This window comes from Pyxicephalus adspersus, chromosome 9, assembly GCF_032062135.1.
Source record: "Pyxicephalus adspersus chromosome 9, UCB_Pads_2.0, whole genome shotgun sequence".
Classification (NCBI taxonomy): Eukaryota; Metazoa; Chordata; class Amphibia; order Anura; family Pyxicephalidae; genus Pyxicephalus; species Pyxicephalus adspersus.
In genome coordinates, this window is record NC_092866.1 from 45,706,121 (window position 1) to 45,730,539 (window position 24,419).

At 37.4% G+C, this 24,419-nt stretch overlaps 1 protein-coding gene across 1 annotated transcript in view; it reads right to left on the bottom strand.

Annotated features, from left to right (window-relative positions):
• Nucleotides 1-23,641, bottom strand: part of VWCE (von Willebrand factor C and EGF domains) — a 42,985-nt gene extending 19,344 nt beyond the window's left edge. The window contains exons 1-16 of the mRNA XM_072421534.1: nucleotides 23,111-23,641; nucleotides 20,891-20,985; nucleotides 20,025-20,114; nucleotides 17,184-17,186; nucleotides 12,277-12,402; nucleotides 12,069-12,185; nucleotides 10,984-11,106; nucleotides 9,913-10,041; nucleotides 8,316-8,346; nucleotides 7,502-7,925; nucleotides 4,814-4,904; nucleotides 4,651-4,733; nucleotides 4,043-4,130; nucleotides 2,875-2,960; nucleotides 2,176-2,293; nucleotides 22-107 (exon numbers count right to left, since the gene is read on the bottom strand). Coding sequence (XP_072277635.1) covers nucleotides 22-107; nucleotides 2,176-2,293; nucleotides 2,875-2,960; nucleotides 4,043-4,130; nucleotides 4,651-4,733; nucleotides 4,814-4,904; nucleotides 7,502-7,925; nucleotides 8,316-8,346; nucleotides 9,913-10,041; nucleotides 10,984-11,106; nucleotides 12,069-12,185; nucleotides 12,277-12,402; nucleotides 17,184-17,186; nucleotides 20,025-20,114; nucleotides 20,891-20,985; nucleotides 23,111-23,217 — 1,797 coding nt within the window. The 5' untranslated portion in view covers nucleotides 23,218-23,641. The remainder of the gene's footprint in view (nucleotides 1-21; nucleotides 108-2,175; nucleotides 2,294-2,874; nucleotides 2,961-4,042; nucleotides 4,131-4,650; nucleotides 4,734-4,813; nucleotides 4,905-7,501; nucleotides 7,926-8,315; nucleotides 8,347-9,912; nucleotides 10,042-10,983; nucleotides 11,107-12,068; nucleotides 12,186-12,276; nucleotides 12,403-17,183; nucleotides 17,187-20,024; nucleotides 20,115-20,890; nucleotides 20,986-23,110) is intronic.
• Nucleotides 23,642-24,419: the final 778 nt, after the last annotated feature.

Here is a 24,419-nt window from a genome sequence, read left to right on the forward strand (position 1 = left end):
GCTTCCTACTTTGAATTTTACCTGACAAATGCAGATTGAACAGGGATCCCCAGGAGACCAAATCTGACCAACTGGAATTTCAATTCCATTGTCATCAAATGGACATCCTATAATATAAAAGCAACAAAACAATTTATTTCAAATATACCAACCAAAACATCAAAACCAACTTCGTAATATATTGTAGATTCCCCTTGTGTCACCAAAACAGCTCAGACCCATCTAGTCATGGACTCCACAAGACCTCCAATTATGTTTTCTGGTATAGACCCAAGACTTTAGATCCTTTACTTCACACTGCTTCTGCTGGGCTGTCCTAATCCCATAGGGCATCCTGCTAGCATTTCTTCCCCAGATAAACAATGCACACACATCTGATCATAAAAATTATCTACAAGAAAGTGTGATGTATCTGATCAGGTTATCTACTCCTATTGTTTCATGGGGAAGTTGTGACACTGATGTGCCATTGTAAGTGCTTTTTGGTTGGGGACAGAGATCTTCTGTTGTGCAATCCTATACACAGTAAAGGTGCGTACACACTTCCAATTTTTATTGTTCCAATCGAACGACAAACGATCGATTGGGCAAAAAATCGTTCGTAAAAAAGTAACCAACGACGCCGACGAACGAGGAAAATTGTTGGAAACGAACGACCGGACCGGCGGATCGGATTGGACGACGATCGTTGAACATCGTTCGTGTGTACGGTCGTTCGTTGATCGTCCATGTTCAGAGCATGCGTGATGAACGAACGTCCATTCACTTTCCTGTCGTGCACATAGTTCCTCTATCGCTTAAACGATCGTATCTATTGTGTGTACAATATCTACGAACGATCGTGTGGTTACCTCTATGTGCAGGATCGGTGCTATACGATCGTTCGTATATATCGTGCAGGAACGTTCGTCGTTCGTTTTCGGACGATAATAATTGGAAGTGTGTACGTAGCTTAAGTTGTGCCGTGATTTTAAACACCTTTATCTTATATCCAACATTTAAGCTGCATACACACATGCAAATTTTGTCCTTAGAAAGGATCTTTCACGATCCTTTCCAACGACTAAGGACTGCATGATGCATGAATGAATGTTGTACATACAGCACTGTTCTGCTCTATGGAGAGGGGGAGAATGACGGAGTGGAACCCTGCTGCGCGCTCTCCCTTTTCCCTTCGCATTAGGATCGTTCGTCATCCATCGTCTGTGGATCCACCAGGATGGTCGTTCAGACTATGAACGACAGGCACTGTACACATGCCAGATTCTTGTCCAATATCAGCCCTGAGCTGATTATCGGGCTAGAACCATTGGACGTAGTTTAAGTTTAAGAACAAGTGTACGTAGCTTAAATTTTTATCAATTGTAGCAGTGATATCAGACATAATGAGATATTGTTCTCTCCATGTGTGGTAATATGCCTTGGACACTCATGTCCTGTTTCATCATCTGGCAGACTACTATATCTGTCAATAACAGATATCGTAATGTATTGGAATTTAGATTTCAAGCTTGAATTCCAAGTTCTGATCTGAGGTTGGAATAGCTCTGGTCTGAGTTGAAATAGATTTCAATCACAACCATCTGACCACCATTACCTACTACTTTATGAAACATATATGGACATCTATCCAAATATTATTGTTTCCAGTGAACTATACAGGTAATGCTACAGCATGCACTTTTGTCCTTGTGGCAATAGTTTGGGGGAGGCCGTCATACTGTCTGATCCCACACAGGAGCTACTGCTAAAATTTAGCACTACTGTGGCCTTCATGCAAGTCAACACCTAAAAGATATGAACTGAAAGGATTAGTATGGAGGAACTTGAGTGGTCTGGTCACCTATTGATCACCTTTGAAAGGAACTAGAACAGTGACTGTGAGCAAGATATTTTCATCTAACATCATTACCCAGCCTCATAAATTTTCCTTCAGCTAAATGTCCATACATTTCTATAGATATGCTTAATAATCACATGGAAACCTTCCCAGAAATATGGAGGCTGTTATAGTCACATGAGGGAGAAATGTCACAACAATGGCCATGGTTTGAACTGGGATATGTAACCCCTCAAGTGTCAAGTCAGGTGTCCAAAACTTTTGACCAAATAGTGTAGTTCTTAGGCCAGCTGCACCTGAGAAGGGGGTAACATGATTTACACAGTATCACTCACCTGTACGCGGTGGTGGCTGCTGACACTTGAAGCAGCATTGTCCGGCCTCCAGCACCCAGTCCTCTCTAGGGCACTCAAGAGTGGGACATGGTAAAAATGAGCATTCTACTGCTCCGTTCTAAAAAAGCAAGATAATTGCAAAAAAAAAGGAATATTAGATAACTTTCATTGGGAACTTGTCATTACAGGTAATCACCGAGTTACATACCAGATAGGGACTGTAGGTTTGTTTTTAAAATAAATATGTATGTAAGTTGGAACAGGTACATTATTTTAAAAAATGCAATTAGGGCAGATGTTTGTCTTAACATATTATTAGGCAGCGTGGTGTCAGTTACTGTAAAAAAAAACCTAACTGTGAGGATCACAGGATCATAAACAAAGCAAAAAAACTTTATGGAGGCTAGACATTTATTAACTTCTGGAGCAAGCTGTGCTTTGATATGCAAAATGAAAAAACAACTGCAGAGTTTGTCTTGGTCATTAAAGTGTTACAAGATGTTTCAGAACAGCAAAAGACTTCTTCTGAAAGTCATGTGGATGGCCCCCCACACCCATCAAGCATCCTTATCTAGGAGTGATCCATATGTCGGATGTCCTTTACTCGGGGACTACAGAATTTTACAGAAAAAGCAAGAATATGTATAGTGAATAACAATGTTGTACAAAAAGCAAGAAACAATTTGGAGCCCTCCAGACCTGGCACAGACATGATGTGCATCCATTTTCATCACGACTAAAAGTGGCGCCATGGGCGTAAATATTTCCTTGAAATTCACAGCCATCTAGACGTAAACAGAATTTAAAACATTTTAACTACCACATCGCAACATTGACAGTTGTAGATATGCATTGTAGATATCCATCAGATATCTAATGACCCACCATTTGGACTAGACCACAAAAACACTAATTATTGTAGTTTTTTCCTAATTATGTGCTTTTTTCCACCAATACAACACGGACACCATGGTGATACTATGGGCTCTATGTAAAAAAAAAGGAAATCAGAGTGGTTTGCTCAAACAATTTCTTGTGGGAATCTTTCAGGTCTATGTGTTTCAATGTCAATAATTAATTCCCACCAAGGAAAGATTGTGATGATCAAACTAATTCCTTAGCCAACCCCTATACAATTACAAATAAACAAGTGTTTTAAATTACAATTTAAGAAAGGGTTCAAGAAAGCAGTTTGTTTTTTGAACTATAAAGGGTATTGATCAATATTTTATGAATGCTATACAAAGTTCAATGTATCACAAATAAGCGCTTGTGTATAATGGGTGGGTTTTTTTGTATTCTTGAACAGGAATCTCAGAAACTAACGCATTTCGCCCTTTAGCTTCTTCAGAAAATAGTGAGATTTGAAACCAACAATGTTTAAGTAATTTCCACAAGCCTTTTATATGAACGTATTCATGGAGTTGGAGAGGGATTTCCAGTAAACCTTGTAAACTGAGATGTGCTTCCTAAAAGGAGGGGAAATGTTCTCTTTACAAGTTGCCAGGTTTAAATGTTGTAAGAGTTAACTTATTCCAACAAACATTGTAGATGTCACTTTAGTGCAACTGTGACATCCCAGGGGTGCTCTGTACAATTCAACTTCCCAAAAGCCTATTTTTAGGTGAAACATTCATTGGTTGAGCACAACTAAATGAATGTCAGGTGAAGGTAAATCTTTAGAAGTGAATAGATTAATAATATGTAAAGAAATAGCTAAAACCCTTAAAATGTATTCTTCTTGTTTTAACGTTAAATTTGCATCCAGTTTTTAATTGTAAACCAAAGTCTTATATTTGTAGGCAACTTAAAGACTCCTACAATGATATCATATCCTTCTATTTTATAGAAATACTACTATACAGACCTGGGCATCGCAAACAGCAATCTGACATGACAGGCTCAGTGCATGTTACTGGAGGACACACAGGAGGGATACAGGTGATATTTCCAGCCTAAAACACAAATCAGAACAATTATAACATCATACAAATGAAAGTAAAATACATCCATACAATAAAAGTTATTGTAAAAAATTCTAGAAGATATAACTGCATACGACCTTTAGTAATCTTTAGCATTTGCCACATCTAACAATAATTCAAAACATTTTTATATGACAGAGTAATGAAAAGGAAGGATTTTAAAGGCAAAAATATGTAAACTTTTTCTAGATCACATTTTAAAATCCTAGAATCTAAAAACCATTGTAAGGGTATGGAAAATGGTTATTAAAGATTAGTACTTATAAATTTACCTTCAAGACACTTTATTAAACCTCATTGTTACGAGATTGTGTCATTCAAGTAATTACAAAGTTGGGTACATCCACCCCTCCAAGTACATTAAAAAAAATATATAATGTTTAATTCATCTGATGCGTTTCAAAGAGAATACTAATCATATATTTTTACACATATGCAGAATTGTAGATGATTTTTATAGTAATGCATTACACCAAATTTATACTCTTACCAGGCAGATACAGACAGTACAATTATCGGGAGTAACAGGGAAAAGTTCTCCATCTGCTCTCAGTTTTCCCTCCAACAAACACCCTGCAAGAAACCAAAAGCAATCAATATGTGACAGTAGAGGGAAATTTAAAGGCTATGTGGGGGAAATGTTACATACTCACCATCACAAGATGGGCAGCAGCTATCAGGGTGTAAGGCTGGATGCGAGCAGTTTGGACTACATATCCTTCTATCACATGATACTTTACCTTCCTGAAAAGTTAACAATCAATAAATCTAAGTCAGACTAGCACCAAGTGACATTTTCCTTAATTTTTGTTAAATAAAATCTAAAACTTTTTTTTACACATAAAAAATTATTGTCAGTCTTATTTTCAAATGGTAGTGAACAGAAGCATTAGAATGCCCATGCCCAATCCACAGAGAAAAATGTTAAATGGGTCAGTATTTTCTAACTTTTTATATTTTTTACAACACTAATTTCAAACTTTGGTGCTGCAGTGGTTAAAACATAAGCTTTGCCTTGCTGGTATGATGTTTATATTTCCAAACATGACTTTGCATAGATTTTGGATTCACCAACAAATAAGGTTTCTCTAGATACTCCAATAACATGGTATTGTTATGATTAAAGCTGAACTACGGCCTTACTGTCTGTCTTGCACAATTGTACAAGCTCCTCTCCTGTACTTAAACTGCTGAGTCTAATTTCAGTGCACACTGTAAGCTTTTCATATGGGGCTTTAGAAACTATAACAGGAAATGAAGAGCCTGCGTTATTTCCTGGCTGGTGCTTCATCTAGTTTTTTTCTCCCTTACCTTACGGTCCCCATCTGACAGCCTTCATTTACTATTTATTGTTCTTCCTAGTGGAGCTACATGGTTAAAATGCAATTGTCTGCCTTTATGTCCCTGGTGTTTTCCAATAAAACAAGTATGGCTCAGTCTTGTGTCTGGCTTCATTATGACTGGTAACTGGTGCAGCACTTTTCTAGCATATACTCCACAAAGATCAGTTTGAGGTCAGTGCTATATGAATATTGGTAACATGTAAATAAGTATATCAGTATGCAGTACCTTAAGTGTCAGTATGTCACAATTAGAAACGCCATTGCTGTACCAAAGCCTGTTTCTTGTACCTTTGAATCTGACTGTTGGCTTTCAGGTAGTTCTGACGTGTTTATTTTACCTCCATTATTAGTAGTATTATTATTATTAATCAGTATTTATTTAGAGCCAACATATTATGCAGTGCTTTACAAAGTCAAAGGGGCTTACAATCTACTGTCCTTACCATATCCTTGCCACATGTCAATTAACAAAGTCTACCGACAATTCTTGAGGGAAAGTCGAATAACTTAACTGCATGTTTTTGGGATGTGGGGGCGAAACCAAAGTACCCTGAGGAAACCCATGAAAACACAAGGAGAACCTGCAAACTCCTTACAGATAGAGTCCTGGAAGAGATTCGAACCTGGGACCTAGCGCTGCAAAGGCGAGAATGTTTGCACCAAGATAATTGCTACTGTAAGACAATCTAGTGTTGCCCTTGACATGTACTGATAACAATATTTAAAGAAACATCCACCTATAAACATTTCTTCATCTTAAACAGGCCACATCCCTAACATTCATAGGAAAAGATATGCAATGAAAGACATCATTTTTAAGCGGGACATTTAAAGCCAGTACCAACCTTATATTACAAACATAACAAAATTTTATTAATAATAAACATTAAAAACAAACATCATTTCAAATACATAAAACACAATAAAATCGTGGGTGTATATAATGACCTCTCTTTACAGAATACCCCCAAAGGATTAAAATTCAGAATTACTTCTCAAAGCTTTTTATGGGAAAAATACGCTTCTTCAGGCGGAAGGAGAGGAGAAGTCTGATGTTTGTACATCCAGCAGCCCTCCTATTTAAAATTGTTGCAAGGAAGGAGGTGGTTATGGTGGCAATGGTATATTCAAATCCAGTTTAGCTAATTAGTGAGTAATCTCTTACAATTTTCAATATAAATCACAGTGATCCTAAGTTTCATGTCCTTCAGTCCTCAAACACATATAAGAACATACAGCCCAACAGCACAACCATGTTCCTATTCCATCGTCTTCCCCTTGCAAGTGAGTCACGCTGACTCACTTGCGAGTCAAAATGATCTACCAACAATAAAAATGCTAAACATATATTTATATATATATACTACACAGAAGTGACTGAAGCTAATGCGACATTGAATGGCAGAATATTGCACAGACACTGCACTACAAGACTATAGTGACAGGAAAGCTACAGTTCACCTGTCATAAGAGAATGACGTGCTGCAGAAGAAAAAGAACTGCTAATCTGTACAAAGTATCTTAGTAATTGAACTCTGACACCGAGAATGAACTGACTTGGCCGCCCAGCACCTAAGACTGCCCTCCCTCCTTCTCTGCCTCCCTCGCCCACTCCCCACTGTTACACGCGCCTTCTCACGCACACACCATTCTGTTTTATCCGCCCCGTTCACCAGGAACATAACTCCTCTTGGACCGTACGGAGACTCAAGGGACCAATAGGAAATTGTCCTGAAAAGGACGCAAAGTTCCTGGTGTTATCTGACGAAAGACATCCCCAGCATCCCTATCGTACAGCAGGGCTACAACCCTTTATCATCCCTAGATTTTTACCTGAGGGGTAAGGCAGGGCTCCAGTTGCCTTTGCAATGCAAGTGTTGGGCACCTCTGTCCTAAAATATCACTTTTGGTTGGACTAGTTCTTGAAGCACAAGAACACATCAACATAATAGATAATGATCATAACAACACTTAGTACTTTTGAACAATGACACTTACCAGGCAAATGCAATCCAAGCATCCCGACTCTGTCCAGGTGCTCCCTGACAGCTGCAGCTCCCTGTTATGCCAACAAGGCACATTTGAGCTCAAAGCAGTAGACTGTCCAGTGGGCATCATTATATTTTCTTTTAGTGGCATGTGAGACATTCCTGAGGATTTTTGTGAAAATGAAGAATGACCCGTTTTGAGATGTTGAGGTGGAGGCACCGGATCAAGTTTAGTTGTTGTGCTTGGTTGTATTGAGGTAGACTTGGTGGTAAACATTGCTAGTGGCAACGTCGTACTGGCCAGATCTGTCACAGGAGCACTTGTTGTTGGGGTTCCAATGCTTTCAGCCATCGGTGGAGTTAACTTGAGCGGCATCCAATCGCTGTTCACTGCCTGTAGTAAGCTTGCAGTCTGAGTCTCAAAAGAAGTAGCTCTAAAATGTACAAAGACGAGATAATAATATTCTTCACCTATGACAAATATAGAAGTAAGTCTTATCTAGTGTTGTGATTAATTTGTATTTTGCCTAAGCTAAATAAATGAGTCTTATAAGTTTGCCAAAATTTTTCAACATTGAAAATGTAACTGATGTCTTTCTCCACTTTCTGAATTGTGTACCAATGTCATAATTAAGAAGTAAATACTTTGAGAGAGACTGGCTTGTTAAGGGATGAGAAGCTGATCTTCATAAAAGATCTCCCTGTAGTCACAAATAATGCTTTAAAATGTTTTACCTGAGCAGCCACCACTGACTGACTGAAAACCAGCAGGGCAGGTGCAGATATATGACCCCAGTGTATTCATGCAGCTGCCAGATGTTCATAGGGTGGTGTTCTCTAGGCACTCGTTCACATCTAAAATACAACAAAATCACATATGGCGCTATTATTGGTGACAACAATCCTTATATTCCAAAGGTTAAAATAAAACTGTAATTTTTTATGCTTTTATGTGCCTTGGTCAGACTTTTTAGGCTCTCCATTAGAAATTTCAGGACCCTATACTAGGTAAACTTCCAGGGCCCTCTACTACTGCCTGATTTATTAAACCTCTCCAAGGCTAGGGAGGATTCACGTTCAGCAGTGAAGGGGGATGATGCAGCAAACCTCGAATGGATCTGGTTCAGAATTCAAAACTTTTGCTAGCAAATGACTTTGAAGAAATCCATTCCAGGTTTGCTGGATCACCCAGCTTCACTGCTAAAAGTATATGCTTTCTAGCCTTGGAGAGGTTTAATAAATCAGGCCCACTATGTCTAAAAATTCCAGCACTGCAAAAATCAAGCCCTGATCTTTTGATCAGCCCTGATGGCAGCCCTTAGGTTGATAAATATGTCCAAAAGTTTAAGTTGCCACTGAAACAGATATAGCTTGGAAGTCTCCCAACTGAGATCTCCCCTATTGAGAGAGACCTACTTTTATTTATTTTTCAAGACATGAACTAGAGAAATTGAGCATAGACAGCACAAAATAAAAAGCAAAGGGGTTGTGAACTATACCATAAACTTTGCAGAAAATAATTTAGATGATCTTTATATTTATATATATATATATATATATTCTTTTGACATTAATAAAAATCCAAAACAATATAAAAAAAAAGAAGTAGATACCCAAATATTATATTAGGTACAACAATAACTACCTCATACTTATTATTTATGCTGTAAATCTTTTCTTGGCATCAAATAACCAGGTCAACAACACAGTGGATAAGATACCACAGTAACCCATAGAAAGTTTATAAATATAAAAAGGAAAGAAAGAAAGAAAGAAAGAAAGAAAGAAAGAAAGAAAGAAAGAAAGAAAGAAAGAAAGAAAGAAAGAAATATCAAATACACCAAATAATTGATAATATATATTAAATACATCAATAATGATTGGTGATGTGTTAATAATTTATTGAATCTGTAAATTAAATTGTGCTAAATAATCTACATTGATGAAAAAATGTATTTATCTTTATGTGTTGTAGATTTGGATCAATTATCTAGCTATCTGTATATTTTGCCTCAGCATACTCCTGATGAAGCAGACTAAGGAAGCCTGAGAAATGCGTCAACTAGAGTGTAATCTCTTCTAGGGGATGTAATTATGTTATGATTTTAAAATAATTGTTACGTTTGTATGAATCGTAATGTTGATATGATTTAATAAAGAAGGATTAATGTTCTCTTATTCTTTTGGTGTATTAATATTTAGTTAGATGCCTTAAAAGTCCTGATTATGTTGGTTTGATTTTGCCATTATTTGAGTACCTGGATGTGGCACAATGTAATCAATAAGGTGATTTGAACACAGGAGCTTCTTCTATTGTTTTGGGTTCTTTGGAAGAGCTAAGTGAAGTTTAAGATCTCAAAGTCTTGCATGTCAAAGTAAAGACTATATACACCACTATAGATTACTACTACAAATACTTACCAACACAGGACACTCTGTCTATGCTAAGAACAAACCCAGCTCGGCATGAACATAAGAAGCTTCCATACGTATTGTGGCAAAAGTGCTGGCAAAGATGAGATGACCCTAGTCTTCGACACTCATTGATATCTATACAATAGGCAATGACATTGAACAATTGAACTTGAAACTGTATCCATTAAGTTGCAGCATTATTATTAGTAATAGATGTGATTGGTATAAAATACAGAGCATTTTGTTTTGCTGCATTTTGGTGTGTTTGAACTAGCTGATATTTATCTTTGTTATAATCTGTAATGCAAGCTATAAAAATATAGCAAATACAGCAATGGATTTTTTATTAAATCGTGGTGCCTATTTTTTTTTTTTTACAGATTTGTGCAGTAATCTAACATGGAACAACTTCTACATTTTGCCTTTGTGCAGTACTCTCTCTCCTGATGCGTGGATGGTCTTGTCCTGGATGGTATTTGCCCTCTTGTATTTCTTAGCAGATAGTCTGTAATGGATCAATTAGAAAACTATCTACAAGTCTGTTTTCTGCACAAGCTATATGCATTCTAATGATGATGTCGTTGTTACTTTTAGATAACGACTTTTGGTGTATATTATTATACAGTATTTATATGGCACCAACATATTATGCAGCACTGTACAAAGTTATGTCACTAGCTGTCCCTCAAAGGGGCTCACAATCTAATGTCCCTACCATAGTCATATGTCTTTAATATAGTCTAAGGACAATTTTGGGGGACTCCAATTAACCTAACTGCATGTTTTTGGAATGTGGGAGGAAACCGGAGTTCCCAGGAGGAAACCCACTCAAACACAGGGAGAATCTGTAAACTACATGCAGATAGTGTCTTGAGTGAGATTCAGATCTGAGACCCAACGCTGCAAAGGCCAGAGCACTTACATCTGAGCCTCTGTGCTAAACTTTAAGCGAATAATAAGATATATTTTTAAATACTTGTTTTGTACCCAGAGTTCAAATTTAAATGATAACTAACTGAACTCCTAAGAACAAGGTTTTTAAAAAATGAATAGACATGAGTACTATTTTTTTCTTACCTGCACATGTGTGTCCATTGCTCTGCAGAGTGAACCCTGTTCCACACATACACCTATAGCTGCCATGAACATTCTTACATCTGTGCTGACAAACCGATCGCTGTGTCAAACATTCATCAATATCTGGAGGTTAGAAGAAATGCTACAAATTGAATAGTAATCATTTTGAATATAATTACAACAATATTTGATTATACAAATATACACAATAGTAATAAAGTAAATCTTAGTAGAAATCTAAGCTGTCTGTAATAATATTTTGGTTCAAGATTTAAAGTATTTGAGCATTTTTTGAGGTTTAATGCAAGTCTCATAACCAATTTCAAGTGAATGTTTGGGGCATATCAGAAATGTGTGCTGAGCATTGGTGGATCATTTCTGCTAGAAGGACTAACATAAAAGTAAAATCTAGAAGGCTTTTATATGGAATAACAAGGGAACCAAAAAGACCTCCACTGAACCTGTAAAAAGCACAGTAGAATAAAAGGAATATATGTCCCATCATATACTGTATCTATTTCTCTCTCCCTTTTTTAGAACAGAGGAAATTCATTTCTTATTCAATCTCTCATTCAGTTCCTGATTACATTCCAGAATTTAAAATATTATTACATTTTAACTCTTTAAAATTAATGATGTGGACACTGTATACAAGGTTAGACTGGCCCACTAGAGGTAAAGACCTCTGGTAGGCCCTAGATTTGTTTTTAAATTATTTTTTGTGCATCACAAAGGTGGTTATAGGACAGCCACTTGACTTCTAGTGGTCCTCCAATGGGTCCCAGGTCCCCAGTCCGACCCTGATTATATACCAGCATTTTCAGCCTAAACGTCCAAAATAATAATTATTGGCGTGGAGACTGTATGCAAGGTTAGACTGGCCCAGTAGAGGTATGGACCTCTGGTAGGCCCTAGAGATATGCTCTTAAATTATTTTTTTGTGTGTCATAAAGGTGGGTATAGGACAGCCAGTTGACTTCTGGTGGTCCTCCAATGGGCCCCAGATCCCCAGTCCAACCCTGATTATATACTAGCACTTTCAGCCTAAACATCCAAAATAATAATCTTGTAGAAGATAAACTCACCCAAGCAACTGCTCCTATCAGTAGCAAGTTTCAGACCAGGTCCACAGTCACATACAAATCCTCCTTCAGTATTCAGACAAGTGCCGTCACAGGAAGATGCAGCACATTCATTGATGTCTGGTACAATACAGGTATGGTGAAAAAACTGTTCACAAAGGTACAGTGTATCAACTCAAATCTGAGAGTAGAAGAGAAAATATGGGAATACCTGTGCAGGTGACTCCATTTGCTGTTTCTGACATATGGAATCCAAGAGGACACACGCGAGAGACATGCTCACAGCCTCCATCATTACAGCTCAACTCACAGCCATATTCTCCACAAGGCCCAGAAGCTGTAATAACACAAATGATGGAAAGAAATGATGATAAATCATATCAGGAAATAATTAATATCAAACCTTTTATTGAGCTGTTTAATCTGCCCTGCAATATGTATGCATTACCCTTTTCCTCTTTCTACCTCCAAATAACACCTTGCAAAGGAATCCTGACCTATTTACCCAATTCCAAAAAATGTATTAGTAATGGAAAGTGTTTAAGCTATTGCTACTTATAGATGTTACCATTCCCCAGTTTCCCTGAATGGCATTAATGCCATAGGCTTGTAGGTAAGGAATAATTACAAATACTTTTGCTTTCTCATGTTCTTGGCTGTGGGTAGGCCTTTGCAGTCCTCCCATACAACATAGGACTATCTGTCTTGTATTGTTTGCCATGGCATCAGAGAGCTGTGACCAACCAGGCAGCAAAGTAAAAAGGCCTTGGGTACTGGGTAAGTACAGGTACTCCCCAGGTTACATACAAGATAGGGACTGTATGCTTGTTCTTAAGTTGAATTTGTATGTAAGTCGGAACATGTACATTATTTTATTAAATGCAATTAGGACAGATGTTTGTCTCAACATACTATTAGACAGTGTGATGTCAGTTACTGTATAAAATCCCCACTGTGAGTTAATCAAAAACAAAGAAAAAAAATATAGAGCCTAGACATGGTTTGTCTTGGTCATAAATTAGTTACAAGAGGCTGCAGAAAGAGCTCAGTCCCCTAAGATCACCCATAACCTCAGATGTGTTTAGCAAAAGATTTCTTCTGCAAGTCATGCAAACCGCCCCCTACCCCCATCATCAAGCCTCCATCCTGCATATGAGCGGGCAGGGAAGCCCTGATCATATCTAGGAGTTGTCCGTATGTCGGATGTCCTTAACTCAGAGACTACCTGCAATTGTAATTATTCCTTCCCCACCTTATATTAAGTTATAAAGCAATCTGAAGAAGTTGGGCTTTAATGAAAGTACAGTTATTCTTTAAAAAATTGCAAAGTAAATTGACCGATCTATAGTTTCTTTTATAGAGAACTGAGTTAGAAACAGCCTTGACCGTAATTGGTGGGAGAAAAAGGGTTGCTGAGTTCATTCTATTCTCTGTTGTTATTTGTTTTGGCTAGGTTCGGCTTTAAAGTGTACATAAAGCAAACCTTTTTTAGTTTTGGATAGACTGGGGTAGGGTTAGAACTATTTTTTCTTTTTTGCAATCTGTGTTCCTGATAGGGAGATTTACCCTTCTTGTGAGCACATTCCCCAAGACAGAAAGTATATGCTACTTGTTACGGTATGAGAACTTACAATGGGGACATCTGGTCTGGGAACAATAGTCTGAGAGGGCAATTCTCACATTAAGATTTCCTCCTTCTTCCTGTTGCATTTTCAAGATGGAAAATAGGAAGAAATCTCCCTAGAAGGGCACAGATAGCAAAGAATAGGGGTACAACCATTTCCTACTTTGCCCTTCCCTAGATATAAATTACATACACCCTAATGCTGAGAAAACTCATGAGTTTATGACAACTTAAGTGTCATTAAATGTGATATTTGAACATCTATATGTTTTAGGACGTTGGCAGGGAACTTAATATTCTTCCCATTTGTTTGAAATACACTTTGCAAAAAGGTTTGAAACTTACCACCTATGGTGTTGGGGTGCTTTATAGGTAGACATGTGCGTCCATTGGCTGAGATCTGATACCCCTAATAACACGTGCATCTGTAGCTTCCAATGTTGTTCTTACATTGCTGATGACAAGGGTTTAGCGACTGAGGCCGAGAACATTCATCAATATCTTGCAAAGGAATAAAACAGTACTTTAACATTAATCTTACATTTGTTTACATAACAAGAGAATATGCCACATTCTAGGTCAGGCAGTCTGATTGCCATCTAGTAATTTAGGTTTTCATTGTGGAGAGCAGCAACCACTATCCACTATATATTGTAAAAATACTTCACGCTGCGACCTGCAATTTATGACCCATTCATAAGATTTATAAGATGTGTGATCCAGACCTGACTCACCGAGTTCTTTCTGCAGTGTTAAATAGAATTAAGGTCTAAACCTCCCCTCTGTTGCAACAGATTTGGCAAATTAGAAATGCTATGTGCAGCTCGGTGCAGCCATGCCAAGAGTAGCTGGAAGAAAATCCTAACACCGTGAAGATGCCAGCAAGGAAACAAGGGGAGGTGAGTCTAGTTAAATAGCCATTTTGTTTTTTTTGCAGAAGAGACATACCTGGTCCCTTCTGAAACAAAGAACCTGACTGCTCACAATTTTTTATTTTTAGGTTAAGCACTGTGAAATAGAGGGATTGTTTTATACACACTTGGCATTACTTCGGGGCAAAAGCAGCTAGGGTAACACATTGGGCAATAAAAAGCTGGGACCAACTAGCAGGACTGCTATCAGAAATTTCTGGACCCCATACTAGGTAAATTTCCTGGGCCCATTTTCCCCATGTCTAAAAATTCAAGCATTGCAAAAGTCCAGATCCATTCTTAGGAGATGGAACAAAAGTACCGCTTGTTCCTCCCTGATGGCTGTCCTGCCAGCTAGTTCCATGCCCTTGACAGGTCAAATGGCTTTTTCCCCCTTTCACGTTAATTGTATAATACACAATATAAAAATTTTTGGATGTGAAACCCACTCTTTTCCTGATAAAGTACAGAGAATAATAGAACATGAACCTAACGTATTTGTGTCTGGCCAATACAATGCTCCCTGGCCACGTTGTAAAGAGGGGTGTTGGGTGGTCTTGGGGGAAAACAATACAGCTCCTATTTCATTATTTTTTATTTTATTATTATTATTTAACTTATATTACACTTTATATTGTATCTACCTAGTGTAATCCTAAAGAAAGAAGTCATGAGAAACCTTGGTTGTCATAAATTGCATTTTTTTGAGAATGAGTCACTGATAAATTAGAATTACTGACTTCACGTAACTCAAAACTTGACATAATTGACAGCAAATTAAAAAGCCATAGTTTTAGAATCAAGTCAGCAACAGTAATCTATATGCTTCTCTCATAACAGATTTCCATTATGGATCCTTGAAATGATTGGCTCACTGACTTTTTTCCGTTAAGGGCTACAACCTTATTTGCTTATTCTATCCAATCCTATCACCCTTGTTGCCTTCTATAGAAAATAAAAAATAAGACCCTGCCCTTATGGCCATTTAGGTGGAGTTGGGGACTTGGGCAAATATTCCTCCACTAAAGTCCCTGAGCAACATACAAAGTCAGGGAACATCAGCCAGCAATTCCATCTAAATCAACTTTTTCATATTGAGAAAAAATACCCAACAAGTTAAGGCTTTTATGCAAGAAAATGTAAGAAAAAAATAAATGAAAGTTCCACTTTAATTAGCTTTTTACCTGCTTAACATTTAGGCTGCCATTTAATGTGATCATGTCAATATTTTCCATTAGTTCACAGGTTTATTATGACAAATATTAGAATGCAAGAATGACTAGCCTCATTTTACACTTGCTAAGAGCAGAAATGGGCCAGTCAACTGTTCCAACAACTTTTACATGAAATAAAACAGATCTCCTGTGTATTTAATAAAGTGTCATGTACATAACACTGTGATTAGTCAACCTATTAAAATGTATGTGGGCATATTAGAGAAGATGTTGGAAGGATACCCAGATATTTGACCTGTGTTTTTTCCCTTCCCTGGTGTTCTCATATGCTCACCCATTATACGCTGATAAAGTTTTAAAGCTGAACACAAATAAAATACATGAATGAAGCTGTTTTTGCCACCAAATAAATGTTTTCATGCCCATCCAATGATTTACACACACAGTCTTGTATGGCACGGCAGTAGACCGTTATTTTTTCTATACAATATTTAGGCAAAGCCAACATGTCTTCTACTTGTCCATAGCCTGGACTAGACAATAAAGGGGAAAAACACTAGAACAGTAAGCTTATCTGTTATTTTGCATTCTCCTCCAGTTTGCATGCGACTTATCAGCACATAAACTAACTGCTTATGCTGTTTCTCCCAATCCCACTGTGTGGTTTGCTATACAGGGGGCTGAAGTCAAGCCAAATTCAGTTGCTTACACCTTTTGTGTTTTAAAATCAATACATTCAATGATGTATTAAATACTAAATACAGTATAGTCCTGCATTAATTTATCTTCTACATCTGCCAGGAGTTCAGCTATGAAATCACACTTTGCTCATCACCAAATTGTATGAGTCATTTTTGCTATTACTATATGTGTTTAGAAAATTGACCTTCTATGTGATATAAATGTTTCCATTTTTTACTTTTCTGATCTATGTTGCCAAACACATTTATGGAATTCACCAACTTACCGTAACAACTTTTACCATCTTTTCCAAGAATGTAACCATGAAAACAGGTACATATAGCAACACCATTGATCACTTTGCAGCCTTGATCACACAATACTGATAGGCAACTGGAAGAAAATCCTGCAATACAGAAAATAAAAAGAGTAAAGTGTATCCAAGTAAATTACATCTTCTAAAAGCTAAGCCAACCAACATATAGGTGAAGAAAATAGACAACCCTTGGTTTTAAATCAGTCTGCCTAATCTATGTGCAGAATACAGGTATTCAAGAACCAAAGGCTTTTACTATCAACAGATCAAAGCTCAAAAGTTATATGCCTGAGGATACTTTAGGTTAAGTAGTTGAAGGAGAAATCACGTTAGTGCTCCATATTTACTGTACCTTTAAAGAGTATCTGAATAGCTGTTAGATTAGTTTTATAAAAACCTCAGGTTACACACTTTCTCAAACTTTTGAACATGAAGGAACCCCTAATTCACGTTAACAGTATATTCTGTATCTGAAACCCGGGACTATTCTATACTCCAATGTTATTTTCAGTTATGAAAATGGAATAAAATAAATATTTATATATTTGTTTTATTCCATTGTATATATCCATGAAAATAGTAGAGTTCCATTACATTGGTACTGATTGGTCTGAAATGACCACTTACATTTATTGTCAGTGGAGAATTTCTCCCTTGGTCCACTGGTCTGGTGATCAGTAAACGTCCCTAATACACTGGTGGTCAGTGCGCAGAATCCTTTTACATTGAGGATTAGAAAAGGGTGCTAATACACTGGTGATTGGTGGTAAGATACTTTTACCTTGGTGATCAATAAACTTGTGGTCAGTGGAAACAATTCTTCCCACATGACCTTTGGTGGTCAGTAGTAAGAATGCTCCTTACTTTGGTTGTCAATGGATAGAATACTCCTCTTACAGAAATTGCTTTTTTTCAAGGTTCCCCAAGCAACCTCTGAAGGAACCCTAGTTGGCAAAGGCTGGACTTTACCCTCAATAGGTGCTTCTGGCACTGGGCAGCAAAGGTACTTTTTTTAAATAGCACAGTCACCAGAATTTTTTTAGCACCCCGTAAACAAAGTATAATACGTACTAGTGCAGTAGGTGAAGATCTATGCTCTCTTGCATAGTTATATTGGCTAAAGTTACATCATCATCTGATATAATTTAGGGTGTCCTAGAATCAGCTGATATCTTGCTATGAGGCTCTCTTCCCCATCTTTTATAGCACTACTTTGTCCACTCATGGAAGTGGTGACGAAGAAGTTATCACGTGGAAACACAAAGCACAGAGGGGAACACAAGCAACACTAAAACTATGTCAGATTCTGAAGATTAATTAGCCACTGTTGCTCTATATAAGAGCTAAATCCAGTTATAAGAAATCAGAAAGATAAGTATTATAATTTGACTTTAGCAGGGTGTTTCTTTAATCTTTTCTGCTACAGAGTCACTTAACAGATGATTGTAATCAAGGTATGAATTGTACAAGTTCTACATTTGTTACAGTGTAAAACAGGTGCATTTAATTTGTATTACATTTGTTATATAAACCAAATATAGTTAATGTGTAAATCCAGGAATTTACATTCCAGGAAAATTAGGTTTATGAGTTAAACGGTTCCGGTGGTAAATGCCTGGTGGAGCAAGTGTTTTACTGTGGGTGACCTCATTATGGCATGAAAAGTTGGAAACAACTGGACCATATTTATTCTATTTATTTATTAATTTATAAGTGCCAAAAATGCTGTGTTTTACAGAACATAAACTATTTCTATCACTCATTGTACTGGAGAAGCTTGCAGCCAAGTAGCCATAATGCAGTCCTACCTACACACATTTAGAAAGAACAGTATTGATAGAATATTAAAGGAGAGTTTCATATTGATTGAAAGTAATGACGGGTTAGATCTGGTGTCAGGTTTTTATGGAGGTTTCCCTATGTTTCCTAACACATTTCAGGTTGGCATGAACTGCCTAACACTCTTGCTTGCAGCAATAGGGTCCCAGATTCATATCTCAGCAACATGGTTGTATTTCTCCCTGTATTTCCTTGCACTTCCCGAAACAGACTTGTAGGTTAATTGGCTTCCTGACAAATGGGCTTTAGAATATTTCAGAGATATATGACTATGATATTGACAAGATATGGGGGATAGCTAAAGGTGAGAAGACAACTAAGAACACATTTCTATATAAATAATCCCTGTAACTTTATTACAAGGCTTGTAAAATTCTTGCAGGGGCAGCTGCTAGGAGCTCACCACCAACCTAGGAAAGTCTCCCGGAGCTACATTTCCAAAATCACTAAATACTTCCCTAACACACTGTATGTGAATAGCCCCCTGGGGTTTAATGTACCAGCATTGTTTTGCTGGGAACAACATCAATTATTCATATGGAGTTGGACTGTAAAACTGGTTTAGATGTATTGCAGTATACTCATGATTGATGACATAGTTGTCCTCCTCATATTATGATTATTATTCGTATTATTACTAATATTATTATTATTATTATTATTATTAATATTATTATTATTAATAATAATAATAAACAGGATTTTTTATAGCGCCAACATATTATGCAGCACTGTACATTAAATAGGGGTTGCAAATGACAGACAAATACAGATGCAGGAGGAGGAGAGGACCCTGCCCCGAAGAGCTTGCAATCTATGAGCTATATAGTATTTGTATCTGGTGAATGGCAGTTAGGCCCTAGAACTGTATAGAAAGAGTAGGGCACATTCTCTTCCATTCTTGCAAATTTGGGGTATTTTGCATCAACCCCAAAGAAGCAATGGAGTGGTAAGGAATGTTATTATTAATGGTGAAAAAAGAAAAACACAAGTCATACTGATCTAGGGGGTTGAAGATAAACTAGACCAAGGTGTTGTTGTTCTTGCCACGAACCCACACCATGTTTAATGTAACACCACTCTTGGAAGAGGGAGTTACAATAAACTAAAATGTTAAAAACTGTTAAAAATGGCAACACCAGATACTTGCTATTACCTTTATTAAATAGAAAAGTCTATGTTGTGCACCTCTCTGTATTAGTTATACTCTGTTCCTAACTTTGTAGTTAATTCCCGCTAACATATAATCAGGTTTTATTTTTTTTTTATCATATATATAGTTTCCTACCTTTGTCTTCCATTTCCTTTTCATACTCTGTGGCGTAGTGATCTGAAATATAAACACACTTAGATTCTTGGATGAAATGAATCGGGGAACTAACACAGGAGGTCTAACATCTTTTATCTCATTACCAGTACAGGTGACACCTTGATGTCCATCTCTGCAGGAACACACATTAGGGGCGATACAGTATCCACTACCACAGCCATATGAGCACAATGCTACAAGAAGAAAGAGAATTGTCAGGTCTGTAGAAGATATTAGCAGGGCATAACTACTGGGATCAGCTGCTGGTGTGACCTCAGTAATCTAACACTGCACCTTGCAGAGTTTTTTCTCACATTTGCCGCCCATATTTCATGAAAATTTGGCACATTGGCTATGGTGGACATGTTAAGCATAAATAATAAAAAATAGAATTATTTAAAAAAAATGTTTGCATCATTTTGCCAATGGTAAAAACCTTTAATATGTCACTCAAAACGAGTTTTAAGGAAAATATTAAAGCTGTTCATGATGGATACGATTCATTTGTAGGTTGCAAGAATTTACATTACTGTAGACAATAATCTCCAATGATTTTAGGCTTCAAGATTGTAAAGCTGAAATTTAGGCAAGCAATTAAAACACAACTGAAATATATGTAAAGGAGCAATTTTACTTTTTAAAAAGTTGATAATTCTGTGTGTCCAGGTGTGAACAGCCATGATATAAATGCATATACACTCCTTACAGACAGTACAGTTTGGTTCTTGAGGCAGGAGAACAGTTTGGTTGTGATTTCTCCACCCTCAGCCTGCTGCTTATAGGTTGAAGAATCAAGAAATGAGACACTCATGCTTGGCTTCTTAAAGGCTACAGTAGTAGGTGGTGCTGGAATTTCTATGATATCTTACTGCTGGATTTATCAAAAGGTAATAAATACCAATAGATAATTTAACCGACTGGCTTCTTCCAAAAAGTGAAGTATAATTTAAAAATATGAAATCAGACTTACGCTGGAGGCATTGTCCAGTGCCCGGGGAGATTGTCCATCCTGGACAGCATACACTGCCCATACCTGAGAAACAAACATGAGGTCCAGAACGAAGTCTACAGAGGAACAAAAAAAAATCAAAAACAATAATATCCACTGTATTTAGAAAGCTGGAAAATTATTTAAATTTAACATACACTAATATTGTTTACTAAATAGGTATTTAGATGGGTATAATTTCTACTACTATTCCCATTTCTCGAGTAGATATAAGTCCATAACATGCACTCTAGAAAGTGCCTGTGCTCATATTAGCATCTGCTTTCAATCTGCTGGAGCCTAGACTGTACCTTTGTACCTGTGTATGGATGATGCTTTGATGATGCACATTTGCTAATCTGCTACCACGAGTCAGTGTTGTCCTGGAAGCGATGTGAGTGTGTAGCCAAGTCATATCATATTAAGGAACCATATTACCTGTAGGACTATCACTATCAAACCACAGCTGATGTTTTATCCATGATGCATGCCACATGCTGCATGCCATGGCCCTCTCCAAAATGCCCAGCCCACTGAAGAATTTCAAGCTCATGGGTTTTAGGAATTCCAGGTCTAATTATCAAAGGCAGCACAGCTTCACTTCTTTTACTAAGCTGTGTTCTCACTATCCTTAATTAATTACTCTTTATATACTCTATACTCACAAATACTTGTGTAAAGGATACATGTACTAATAATAGACTGTCATTGCTGAGATCTCCTTTTGGAATTGCTAGTTATCTGGATTTTTCATTAAAAAGCATTTCAATCACCGACTTTGAACACGCACACAGATTGGGTGTTCTGACTTCACTACTTGTATGCTGGTTCCAGATTAGGGGCTCAGCCAGTAGCCAGATACAACTAGATGACTAGTATTTTCAGAATGCAGCCACAAATCATTTCCTACATATTTCTCTCAATGTAGCATTTACTAAAATGTCAACAGATCTGCTTTACTTCTAAGAGTTAATCCTAACTTTCAGGGATTTGTAACCAACCAATCAGTTTCATAGCTGGCTTTGGTATGAAGTTGATCTCTGGGTATATAAATGACACAGGTGGGTACTATATCCATTATTAAATAATTAAATATAATTTAAATAGTGTAGTTTCTTGAAATGACTCAAAATTAGCCTTTTCCAATATACTATACAGTAGACAAACAGGTTACATAGTTAGTTTGGTTGAAAAAAAACATAAGTCCATCAGGTTTAAGCTCTAGGGAAATGAACATATCCCAGACAAACTCTATAGTAATAATTGATCCAGAGGAAAGAAAAATAAACTTACAAGCATGGTTCCATGTGCTCCAACAGGGGAAAAAAAATTCCTTGATCCCATGAGACAATTGGATGTTCCCTGGATCAACCGTCTCTGGTGTTGTTCCTTTTAAACTTTAACTTTTAAACTTTAACACCAATTTATATTCTGTGCTCACGTCCAATCATGTTAGGTACATGTTTATAGCAAAGCACAGAGAGGAGACTTCATCAGTTTCTTTCTGTTCTTTCACTGTTCAGTTAGCAGGCTGTTGAGAAGAAAAGCCTTCTACAGCCTATAACGTGTATAATCTGCCCAGCTGTGTTGTCTAGTTAGGCTATGGTAATCACAATAATAGATGGACAGAAATACAAAGATAAAACTACTCCCTTACATTAATGTCACGTGTATTTAGATGTTTACCTGGAGGTCAGCCTTGAACATGCAATTTAAAAGGCTGATCAGCTTCCCTGTTCATGGCCCCAGTTTTCAGATGTTATCTTCTCAGTGCAGTGTAAAATAGTACAACGGTGTAATACTGTGTAAGGATATAGTACAGAAAAGCCTTTTTACCTCTCAACCTTTTTACCCCTGAGGAACCCTTGAAATTATTTTCAGGTCTCAGGAAACCCATGGCAAACCAATTTATTGGGGATTTGCCACATTCAGTTAAAATAACATCAATGTTCATTTACCATGTAAAAGGACCACTGGCCCTTTCACATTGGTCCTAGAACTTGCAAAAATGAGGTTACATGGCCTCAGTTCCAACTTCTGGAAGAACCCTGGGGTTCCACAAAACCCTGGTTACGAATAGATACTCTTAGTATCTACTCTTTAGTAGTGTTACTATAATGCTGTCAGTATTAGTACGCATGCCTGTGGATTCCTCCTTTACAGTCACTGTTTCTCTGAGTCACAGCGTCTGTGTCAATATACCTCTGTGCTGTCAGTGCTGGCGGCTTCTTCCTCCCGTTATAAATTCTTCCTTCTCTTCCAGAAGTGAGGAGGAGTATGCAGGACATCCTCATCCAAAATGGGATCATGATGCGCGTGTGAACCAACCCCAAATCCAGTGACCAATAGTGAGTGGGATCTCCCTGTGCTCTCCTTAGTCTTTTGTTCACCTCTTTAAAGTCTTCAAAAATATTGCTTTGCTTTGTCTTTACTTTTTGGTATCAGCTTTGCCTTACAACATGTATGTTCCTCTCTGAAGCTTTATTTATGTCCGCTTTTCCTTCTCCTGTCCTTTAATAATCTGCGTCCCAACTTTTCCCCAGACTTGTCGCCTGTCTTCCTTGCTTTGTCGCCTGTCTTGCTTGTTTCACTGTTGCGCGCTGCTCTTTCCTTTGACTCATTTATCTGAGTTGCTAACAGCGTGCCATGGCAATCTATCACTTTCTAAAACTCTCCATCCTCCCTCTGTAGCTCTCTGTGCTTTGACTCACTTTCTCCCTCTCCGCTTTGCTGATGGAATTGATGGGATAGGAGCCCCTCACATCATACTAAGAAGGAAGTGGCCCCACAGTGACATCTGGGAACGGATAGAAAGCTTTGCCAGATGCAGATCTCTCTATCCGCTCCCAGATGTCACACTCTGTGATGTGCCAAGATTGCGTGTGTCTATCTGCTCTCGGCGACTGTGTGTTTGTAACCCATGTGTTTACTAGGCACTTGTGTGTGTGACTTTGTATATCTGCAAATAAAGCCTGCAGGGGCTATGTTCTAAACTTCCTGTATAAAAAAAAAGATCCAACCTAAACAAACATTTGTAACACTCCAGTTGTATTTATGTTTTTTTTCTTTGCCTTTTTTCAGAACGAAAAACACATGGATGGCTTTAGATCCAGCCTAGCAATCTGTGATGGGGTCCGAAAAAAAGACCTAGACAGACACGAAAGGTATTTTGGAGGCACTTAGAATTTGTGTTATGAGAAAAGCTTGTATACTCCTTAAGAATTAATAGTTCCAGTGAAGGGGATCCTATAATAAAGTGTTGTGTCAGAGAACCCAGCACAGAGACCCAAGATACTATAGAAAGGAGCGCCAAACCAGTATAATTATTAGTTTGATTAAGATTTATTCATCCATCATGAGGTTAAAACAACCGACAAGACTCATCTGCTTTTTCTGTTAAACTAGTTTGACAATCCTCTATATGTTACCTATGAAATAAGAACTGTCTGGATTATTCCACAGCAACCAGTTAGACATAAAAAAAAGAAAAAAAAATTAATGTAATCACTGG